Raw genomic sequence first — 11,692 nt, forward strand, 5'->3', positions numbered from 1 at the left:
CCATTTAATTTTGGTACAGAGATGGCCTCATGTGCTAATACTCCAACAATTTCAACAATTATTCTTTTATATGTATTTTTGAGCATGTGGAGAGTTATAATAATCCTAATGCTATTTTAAAGACAGCTTCTTTTGCTGCCTTAACAAAACTTAATAAATACTATAATTATAATACACACCTCTTTATTATTTCAACAATGATTGACCCAAGATTTAAACTATCAAGTCATTTATTAAAGCATAATAATATGCAAACTCTTATTGGATATCTTACTAATGAATACAATATTTTTAAATAAATAATAACAATTCAGCGGAACTTACAAATGAAGCACAAAATAACAAAAAATTATCCTTTTATGACAAAATTTATCAGGTGAAACCTCATAATAATAACAACTTAGAAATAAGTAAATACGTAGATGAAGCCACAATTTCCAATGATACAAATCCATTAGATTGGTGGAAATTAAATAAAAATAGATATCCAGTATTATCAAAAATTGCTAGAGATTATCTAGCAATTCCGGCCACCTCATCTAGCTCTGAAAGGGCTTTTTCAGAAGATCGGTATGTTATAACAGACCAACGTTGTTCATTAGATGAGCGTACTATACAAGCTTGCCTGTGCCTAAAAAGTTGGATGCGCCGCATGCAAGATTCTTCTTAAATACATAATTCCTCTTATATTAAAATTATATCATTCTTTTGCATTATATTTTGTATAAATAGAGAGTTATGTTACATTTTTAGTTTATTTTGCTATGTTCTTTGTGATAAATAAAATGGTTCAAAATCAACGTTTATTATTGTTGATACAAAAAATGCATGATTAAATCAAAATTTTTTATATTCACATCACCTAATAAATTCCTAGTTTAAAAATGAATTTGAATTCAGTAAAATTTTGAGAGTTGGTTCTTAGCCCTGATTTTATGGTATCATGATTTTTTTCCCCATGTTTATTTAAAATTATAAATTAAGGGTTTTATAATCACTATTTTTATTCTTTTAATTAGTAATTTGAATTTAAACCAATACCAATATAAACCAATAGTTACCAATATAAACCAATACCAATAGCAATACCAATACAAGAAATAGAAAATATTGTTTAAACCAATACCAATATTTTAGACCCAATACCAATACCAATACAATATTTTGTTAATATTGGGTTTTTACTATTGGTTCCCAGCCCTAGATACAACATCTTCTAAAAAGTAAAATAATTATATTAATTGATATAATAATATTTTTAGCTTGTAGAATTATAATATTAAAAAAAAATTTGCTAATTAAATATAGGGCAATCCTTTTTTTGTTTAGAATTTAGAAGAAAATAAAAGTTAACGCTTCAATTTAAACATAGCCGTGTTTACGTTTTGAAATGCTGCGTTGAAATGTTCAATTTGTGCGCACTATAAGTCTTTCCTTTGAAAGAGGTATTGTCCTGTTTCTTAAGGTTTTTATTATTATTTATCATCTTCTGAAGGTTGACAATATTTCAACTCCATTTATAATAGAATGAGAATCCATTTTTGAATAGTAATAAAAAAAATATATAACTGGTTTATGATATTTATATCAAGGTCGCTAATATATATCAATTTTTTTATATCAATTTCCTTTTGGTCTCAAAAACATTATTCACAGAGCTATAGACTAAAAATAATTAACATGTTTACACAGCTACAATACCATATACTACCTAAATTAATATATCTATCATTTCCTAGATTTTATTTTAAGAGCACCAATGTTTGCAGAGATGTGCAGGCATCAATTTTGTTTACTGACTGGGTCCCAAATAAAATATAAATTCTATCAATTAACTTAAAAAATCATATGATGGATCATTTAAACATTCATTAGCTTCTCATATTTTGGAATTCCTTTTAATTCATTTATACCAAAATTATTTCAAATGACCAAATTTAAAAAACCCAGGCTTATGAAAAGGGGTGCATCTACAAATCTGATACAACGTTATAAATTTTAAAAAATGTAATAAAAAAAATCTTTAGAGAGCAATGAATGGTTTAAATTTAACGCTAAATACTTTTTATAAATTATTTCTAATTAACAAATCTATAGGGGGAATTTTAATTTCCACTCTTCTAGCATTATCCAACATTACATCAAATATGTTCAATCGAGGAAAGGAGTCATCATAATGTTTCAACGTGTCTATTTATAAAAAGGCCCAAATCTTCTCTTTTATATATTATAAAAAAACTGATATGTGGGCCATTTCATTACAAATGTTTTGGACGACCATTTTATAATGAACGAAACTTGGCATTAGGGATGTACCGATATTTTTATCGGATCGGGCCGATATTTCACCCATAATGACGTTTTAACAAAAAATGTTATAAATTTTTTTAAAAAAGTTATACCTAAAATCATTTATTTTTATAAATAAAATCGAAATCCATTTTTATGTTTATTTTTTAATAATAATATTAATTAATTAATAAACATTCTGCCATATTGTTATTTTTTGCGCATTCTGTTTATAAAACTGTGTGAGAATCTCTTCAGAATCTGTTTTTAGTGAAGCTGATGATATTGACAACTACCATCGCCGCAGGCTAACCTCTGATAAATTGGAAATTTTGGTATTTCTAAAAAGAAATCTTCAATATATTAATCTTAAATATTATTTTAAATATTTATTTCAAATTTCATAATATATTTGTTTATTACTTATTATTTATATAGATTAATGTTATTACTTATTATATAAAAGTGATTTAACAATAAAAATATTTTATATACTTTTAGAATTGCAATTGAATTGAATATAAACTATAACTGATCATATAATACATTTAAATGACATAACTTATGGTATAGTTAAATTATAGATGAAACTAATAAAAGTATATTAAAAATTAAAACTATATATCTTTACAGAATTCAAAATTAAATATGATATCATGATAGTTATCTATGTTGTATATTTTAGTAAAATCAAAATTTTAGAGCGCTAGCTAAATGGATCCAAAGATATACGCGTCGATTATCGTGCAATGCTTGATTTCATTAAATCTTGTTTTTTCAAATAATACTTAAGATAGGGTTATAAATTATCATTTTATAGCTATTAAATTTTTACATGTAAACTATAGAAAAAAAATTAAAAAATTCCAAGTGTTTTCTTAGTTCCAGTAAAAATAAAAAATTAACATTGTTAGGATGGAATTTTTTAAGGGTGTTGATATTCTCATTTAATAAAAAATATATTAAAAATAGCAAAAAATCTCATTCTATAAAAACGGAGGTGGGAATACAAGTTCCCAGATGAATAATTATATTATAAAATGGTAATTTGTATATTTTGTTTTAAAAAATAAAATTCTTTGGGTTCTAATGTAAGGGCTAGAGATCTGCAATGGTCGGGTTTTTAGCCAAAAAGCCCGCCAACTCGTTGTTTTGAAATTTATTTAACCTGCCCATCTGATCACTTATATTTTTTTTAAAAAAATTACCCGCCCGCCCACACATTTATCTATAAATTTTGTTTAACCTGCCCGCCTAATGTTTAAAAATTATTTTAATGGCTGGTTGCTCTTTATATTTAAATATATTTTAATTAAACATATATAATATGCAATATTATGAAATAAAACTATTATGAAATAAAGATATTATTTTTCATAAACTAAAGTCTGTTCTGCTCATTTCGACTGAAAAATGTTAAAAAATTATTCACCCACACCTGCCCATTACATTAAAAAAATTTCATCCCGCCCGCCACCCGCCCAATGTTGAAAATATATTTTTAAAAACCCGACCATGCCTATTCAAAGTATGGGCGGGTGAGCGTGCAAAAACCCGCCCAATGCAGACCTCTAGTAAGGGCTCTTTTGCCGCCTATATTTTTTAAATAAATGTTTAAGTTCTGCATGACATATATCCAAGGGAAGAGATAACGATTGGTAAAAAAAATTTGTTAATTTCGAATATTTAATTGTTTTTTTTTTCTTGGTTGAATCAACCAGGTCGGAATTTAAATTTTGGAAATGAAGAGACGAATGTGAAGTCCCCATTAAGGACTTACCTAAAGATCAAGGTACAGACATTAAGCCATCTGGTCTTAGGCCATCATCTAATGATAACTTAGCAGGTTCCAGGATGTTTGGTATCAGGGCCCTCGTAAGAGAATGGCTAATAACTAGTGAAGGTCACGGTCCGGTCTTTGGTCCGGACTGAACCGATACCCTCGGACCGGACCGGACCACGGTCCTTAAGAAAAAGATCGATCCAGACCGTGGTCCTAAATAAAAAATTTTTGATTTGTTTTATCATTTTATTAAATATAAGAGTATTATATAACAATAAAATTTATCCAATGGTATTGAAAAAAATGATTTTGTGATTGTAGAGGGCATATTAAAATTAAGAGTAGATTGTGTTTTTTGAGAATATTTTATGTTTTATCAGATGTCTGCTTAAGGTACCTAATTATTTTATTAAGAATAAGGTTAAGTAATTTTTACAATAAATTATACAGACAGTTTCTTTAAAAAAAATAGAACTATATAATAACTAAAATATTTTAATAATATTATTGCTTATTTTGATTAATTTATTGCTTAAAAATTATAAACAATTATTTTGTTACTAGGTGCTGACGATACATTAAATTTGGTACTGCAGTGAACACATACTCTATGTTTTTATTGGGACTATAAGTAAAATGTTTCTTGGACAAACTTATGGTTTTCATATTGTAAAATAAAAATTAACAAAATCTAAAATGACTCCTCTAGAAAAATATCATAAAATAAAATATACAAAAAAATTATATTAATTGTATAGTAAAGCAAACTTAAACAATGTCTGGACTGTAAAAAATAAAAAGACCGGTCCGGACCACGGTCCTCAAGAAAAAGATCGGTCCGACAATCGGTCCGGTCCGATCCCGGTCTAAGACCGATAGGACCGGACTGTTGACCTTCACTACTAATAACTGAATAATTTCTGTGTGTCTTGCATGTCTGCCTTGACTATATATACAATTAAGACCATATCCTTTGGAATCAACATTTTACATTTCATGTATATATGTAGTTGAACCATGACGATATGGATTGATATTGAATATAATTCCAACCATCCTGGAGCCTACTAATTTATCATATGATGGCCTAAGACCAGATGGCTTAACTTCTGTACCTTGGTCTTTAGGTAAATCCTTAATTTGGGACTTCACATGTGTCTCTTCATTTCCAAAAAATTTAAATTCTGATCCAGTTGACATAGCTGAGATAAAAAACATTTAAATATTCGAAATTACAAATTTTATTTTTTTACCAATCATTATCTCTTCCCTTGGATACATGTCATGTGTAACTTTAAAAAAATATAGGCAGCAAAATAAGGGCCCTATTGTCAGAACCCAAAGAATTTTATTTTTTAAAACAAAATATATAAATTACCATTTTAAAATATAATTATTCATGTTCTTTGAGAACTTGTAGTCCCACCTCCATATTTATAGAATAAGATTTTTTGTTATTTTTAATGTAATTTTTAAAATAAAAAAATGATTTTTAAAAAAAAGATTGAAAACTATTTAATAAAAAATCTCGTTAACTATTTTTGTTTTTTTAATTTATTAAAATTTTAATTATTTTTATAAATAAAAATATATAATATAGATATGGTGATTTCAAAAAAATAATAATTTTAACAAAAATGAGTTATATTATTTGGGAGATCTATTTTTGAAAAAATATTAATTTATTATTTTTTAAATCATAATAACTAATAAACATGGCTGTCCCAAGTTCAAATTTTTTTGCATATAGATATAATTAAGTGAATAATTAAATATTAAATTCAAAGAAATTCAGAAAGTGAAACACCTGGAACTTTCAGTTTCAAAATTTATAATTTTAATAAAAACTGCAACAATATTATTTTATAAAAATTTAATACTAGTTTAAAATGACATATAATCTCTATTCTTAGCCTCCTAATTTATCAATTTTCAATTTTTAAAAATCTTATTTTTCGAAAAAAGGTCATTTTTGACACTTTTAACATTGATATCTCTGAAACTATTAGTACATAAATGCGAAATTTTGGATTCGTTGATTTATAATGATGTTCTTTCAATATGCAAATTTTATCAAAATTAAAAAGATCAAGATAAAAGGTTATCGGTTGTTATGAAAAAATGTATAGGTCATATATCATGATTTGGTTTATATAAAATATAAATATATTATAAATAGAATTTAACATAAATTATTATATCAAAATTAATATGAAATAGCTGATATTTTATTTTGAAATATAATCCATGATTATTTTTTAAATTATAATTTTATTGGAATTCAGGCTGGATAGAAAACAACAAAGTGGGGTAGTATAAATGTATTATTTTGAATTAAATGGAAATTAACAATAATTTTAAATAAATATATTAAATTACTTACGTTTGTAAATGTTCGAAGAATTCATTCTTTCATATACATTGTTATAAAAATCCAATACTAAATTTGATAATTGATCATCAAATGTATCAATATCTGGAACACTATAATCAGATAATTTTCCCCAAAAAATTGTCAAAAAAGTTTGAAGTTGTTTTTTTAGATCTACCAAAACACTCTTCCCCAATGGTTGTAAAAAATTGTACAAATCTATGAGACTTTCATCTGCTGCCTCATTTTGTGGCATCCCTGGAACATTAATCTTAAAAAATAAGGCATTTTCTAGAACTTTAGTTTCATTTGATGATGGGGATATAGGGAAAAATGAATAAAATTTATTTAAATTTGGGTTGGATAAATTATTTGAATTTAATATCTCTTGGGGTTTGTCAGAATCTTTATTTTTGCTTTTAATATCTAATGGTGATAAGTTATTTTTCACATTATTTATAATAATTGAACTAATTAAACAAAATGTAAAAAAAAATTTCTTTATTTATATGCACCTGCTTGGCTTTTTGTTTAATTTATCTTTTTTATAATCTCTAAAACATTTGGAGCAATATCCAAACCAAGCTTGATTTCCATAGAAACCGCAATCATTTTTGCATAATAAACTTTTTTCATCAAATTTTAACAGATAAGACGATAAATTTTGTGAATTATTCATAAAATGTGACTATTATATAAATAGTTAACACGTTAGGTAACGTGTAGCATCTGTCATATATCCGACATGTTTCTGAAAAAGATAATTTTTATTAGACGCAATCTTACAGTGATCTAGTGTTTTTAGTAAACTTACAACAAAAGGGGGTAAACAAAATGAGATTTTATTTTAATTTAATACATGAATATGTGTTGGAATAAAAAAATGTTTAATATAGATTCTTTATTATCCAATCATAGGCATAGCCAGGGGAGAGGGAAGGGGAAACCCCCCCCCCTTCAGAAATTTATCACTTTTTGTGAATATCATTTTTAGCTAATAAAAAATATCCACCTTAGTCTTACCTTCACTCCTTGACCCTTGAAAATGTATGCATATATCTTAAACAATAATTTGAAATAAAGAATGTAAAAGTTGATATTTTTTATAAAATTATTCATCATACATTGTATATTTTTGGAAAAATAAATTTATAATATATAAAATAAACCAAAAATGTTTTTTAATAAATGAAATATAAGCCAAAGATAAGTCTTAAGAGAAAAGTGAAATGTATTATAATTATTAATAATAGATCTATAAAATTAATAAATAATATAATATATCAAATATATTTTTTTATAAAGTGAGTAATTTTAATTTATTTATCTTAATAAAAGTAAAATATAATTATAAAATTATTGATAAAATTAAATCATAAATTAAATAAAAATATTAAAGCACAAAGCAAACAGTGGAATAATATATGTCTTGGATTTACAGTATATCTAATTTTATCAATTATCATATGACAATCAAGTAATTTTTACCAATATAGCGAATTATATATTTTACAGAAAACTAGAAAATATTGGTAAGGACATCAGAAAATATCTTTTAAAGACATTGTTGGATGAATAATATGAAGATTAAATTTTAATATCATTTTTCTTTAAATAAATAGATGGCGTTAAATAATTGAATGCAAATTGTTGCTATATTTATTATCAAGAGCATTGATTAGTAAAATTTGTTAAAATATTAACTGTAATATATTCTCTATCAAATATGTCTGTAAAAGTGGAATTTTATTTAGTATTTTATAACTAATTCTATATAATAGAGGAACTATATGTTCACTAACTTTTTATAAATAAATTTCTTATACTTGTTTGGAATATGTATATACAAGTAATTTATTATATTTTATATTAATTTATATAAATTATGCCTCAATACAAAAATACTAGTATAATTGACAAATTAGAAAGATATCAAATAAATGGTGGGTCCATACAACTTTGGTTCCAATTTTGGAACGCAACAGTGAAATTAAAAAAACTAAACACCTACCGAACAGGAGAATAAGGACCTGTTCATGATGAGTTTTGGCGCTGAGGGCATTGACATTCTCAAAATATTTATTTCCTGAAACTATTCTAACGACAAATTTGATAAGATAAGGAGTGTCTCACTACATATTTTTGAGAAGAATAAAATCTTCTTCAGTAGTAGATTAGACTTTATGAGGTTAATTAGGAATGAGAATGAACCAATGATATATATATAACTATAGATTGGTGATTCATGCATAAAAACGTCCTCACATTGAAATCAGCTGTAGCGCCATTTTATAGCTTGTACGTAGATCAAATGCCCCGATAATAATAAATATTTTTAAAAATTTAACAATTTTATATTTATATTGCTATATCAAGAATATAATTTATTTGTAACATATCAATACATTATAATTATTAGTTAATAATGTAATTAAGTAAAATAATCAAATAAATCCTAACCTCAACTAATTAAGTTCTTCAATTAAATTTTATTGGTAATAGTGATATTAAAAGACTTGCTTTGCATGTATCCTAACATGCATTAACATAAGATTTATATGCCCATGCTTGAATAGGCTAAACTATATTTTAAAATAATTAAAAGGTGGGTTAGTCTGAGAAAAGTGTAATCAGCTAGTCCATAATATTTAAGAATAAAAGAAACTTTAAAATATTATAACAAAAATCAAAACCTTTCAAATAAAATTATCTTAGTAGACTTGTTTTCGCAATATTATATATTACTTGCTACAAATAATGGATAACCAAACTACAAAATGGCGCTGCAGCTGATTGCAATGTGAGGACACTTTAATAATGCCTTTAGTAAATGAATCGCCAATCTATACTTATATATATCATTGGAATAAACAATTGGAGAGTTCGCTAATAGAATCAAAATAACTGCGAAAGCGTATTGTTTTACGCCGTCAGAGGTTGACGGCTGGTTAAGAGATCAATTGGTTGCGGGTATAGATCTACCAGGTCTCGAAGTTGAACTTAGGACTAAGTATCCTTTAGCATTGGATGTGAACAAAAAACCCCTGACAATCCGGTGTGTGCTATAATGGCCACGGCAACAGAAAAAGCTCAGAACGAAATGGCTAGACTTGGTGAATAGTGTCAGGCCGCAAAATTTCAAACATAAAATGCCTAATTCACAAGAGTGTGTTAAGAGAGATAATATTCATAAGAAGCCTAATAGCAAGTTTTACGATGATAAATGTAAGAATTGTGCCGGCTGGCCTGAAAGATATGCCCAGCTTAAGACAAAACATGTTCTAAGTGCCAAAGAACCGGACACTTCGCATCATTCTACAGTAGTAAGCCTGTATATTGCAATTTAAACTCAGTGAAACCCCACTTCCACTCAAGTGATTCAATTAATAATCTCTGGACAGGGGGATTAAATAAAAGGGTAAAGATTACAGCCAAAAAAAATGGACTTAGTGTCACGTTTGATTATGATACAGGAGCACAAGCCTCTATTATAGGATTGAATATTTGGGAGAAAATTGGTAAACCACTAACTAGTGTTGTTAAACGGCTCATTTTGAGCCGATTTTTAAAAACGGCTAACTCAATATTTTAGCAGGAAAAATATTTTGCAAACCTTAAAATTTTGCTCTTAGATGGCAAAAAGGTTGGAACATCTAACATCCAAACTCGTGGCTTAGACAATATTTTTCTGGCTAAAATATTGAGTTAGCCGTTTTTAAAAATCGACTCAATTGAGCCGTTTAACAAAATAACCACTAACATTTTCCACAAACCCATTATCAGCTTATTGAGATAGGCCTTTGGATCTTATGGGGGAATGAAATTCGTAAATTATCAGTTATTATAATAAAGTCAAATGACCTACCTCTGTTTGGATTGCCATTGATTTTAGCATTTGGGTTTGAGTTACCGAGACAGGTAAGCATACAACAAGTTCTCAAAACGAATAGAAAACCAATAATATCAAGTACCAACCCAACCCAACGATGCCCCGATAGACCGCTCGAATAAAATCGGTGCCCCCGCGGGCCGAAGATGTAACTAACGGAAGACTCGCTGCCTTTGTTAGCTAAACAGTTCAAAGCCGTTATTGACGGCAAACCGGGGTTGATACGTAATTTCGCGGTGCGATTCCAATTAAAAGATACGGCTGTTCCATAATTATTTCCAACTTGTCGAGTGCCTTTTCCGTTACGCAGAGCGGTTGAATTAGAACTGGACGGAAATTTTGGAGCCCATCGATCCATGGGCAACTCCAACAGTAAAAGTCAGGAAGAACAATGGCGAGATTTGAATTTGCGCAGATTTCAAGATGAGTTTAAATCCCCATCTATTATATGATCATCACGTTATTCTAACGCTGGATGACTTACTGGTAAAGATTCAAGGGAGAAACCGTTTTACAGTGATAGATTTAAAAGACGCGTATTTACAAATGGCCGTTGAGCCAAAGTACCAAGAATATTTGGTCATCTCAACACACAAAGGATATTTTCGATACCGAAGCCGTTTGGGCTTTCGTGCGCACCAACTATTTTCCAGCGTTACATGGACAATGTTTTAAAAGATTGCCCGATGACGGGAGTGTTTTTGGACGATGTAATTATCTCCGGCAAAAATAACGCCTAACATCTGGCTAATTTAAAAATAGTACTCGATAGGCTGCAGAAAGCAGTCCTCAAACCCAAATTTGATAAAGTTCAATTTTTACGGAATCCTGTTTCGTTTTTAAATATCGTTATCGAACAAAATGGGGTATATCCAAGCGAGGAAAAAGTGAAAGCAATCCAGGCCACACCTATCTCCAAGAATGTTTATCAATTACGTTCATTTCTTGGGCTTGTCGCGTATCATGAACAGGGTTGCCAGGTCAAAATTTTTAAATTGCGGGAAAAATATGAAAATTGCGTTAGAAATATAAAAATTGCTAAAAAAAATTTTTTGCGGGCCGACTTAATTATCCGCCTATTATTTATATAATTAGTTTATATAAATACAAAGTTGGTAACTATTTTTCAAAATAAAATGCGTCTTGATTTATTAGAATATATTAATTTATAAAAAAAACCAACGATCTTTTTTAAATATAAAAGAATGTAAACAAGATAAAATTATATTTATAAAAACGATTTTAATTTTACAATTAAAATATATTTTATGTGAATGTCCCGCAAAACGACCGCAATTGGAAATCTACCGTGTGTGTGTGTATAACATTATAGGGATAGGCGCTTATTGTCACGTATCAC

The 11,692-nt window shown here is 27.7% G+C and overlaps 1 protein-coding gene across 1 annotated transcript in view; it reads right to left on the reverse strand.

Annotated features, from left to right (window-relative positions):
• Positions 1 to 10,690, reverse strand: part of LOC135927721 (rab5 GDP/GTP exchange factor-like) — a 112,153-nt gene extending 101,463 nt beyond the window's left edge. Inside the window, exons 1-4 of the mRNA XM_065463887.1 lie at positions 10,309 to 10,690; positions 10,197 to 10,249; positions 6,959 to 7,131; positions 6,456 to 6,913 (exon numbers count right to left, since the gene is read on the reverse strand). Coding sequence (XP_065319959.1) covers positions 6,456 to 6,913; positions 6,959 to 7,131; positions 10,197 to 10,249; positions 10,309 to 10,690 — 1,066 coding nt within the window. The remainder of the gene's footprint in view (positions 1 to 6,455; positions 6,914 to 6,958; positions 7,132 to 10,196; positions 10,250 to 10,308) is intronic.
• Positions 10,691 to 11,692: the final 1,002 nt, after the last annotated feature.

This window comes from Gordionus sp. m RMFG-2023, chromosome 1 (genome assembly GCF_954871325.1).
Source record: "Gordionus sp. m RMFG-2023 chromosome 1, tfGorSpeb1-WG-v2, whole genome shotgun sequence".
NCBI lineage: Eukaryota > Metazoa > Nematomorpha > Gordioida > Chordodea > Parachordodidae > Gordionus > Gordionus sp. m RMFG-2023.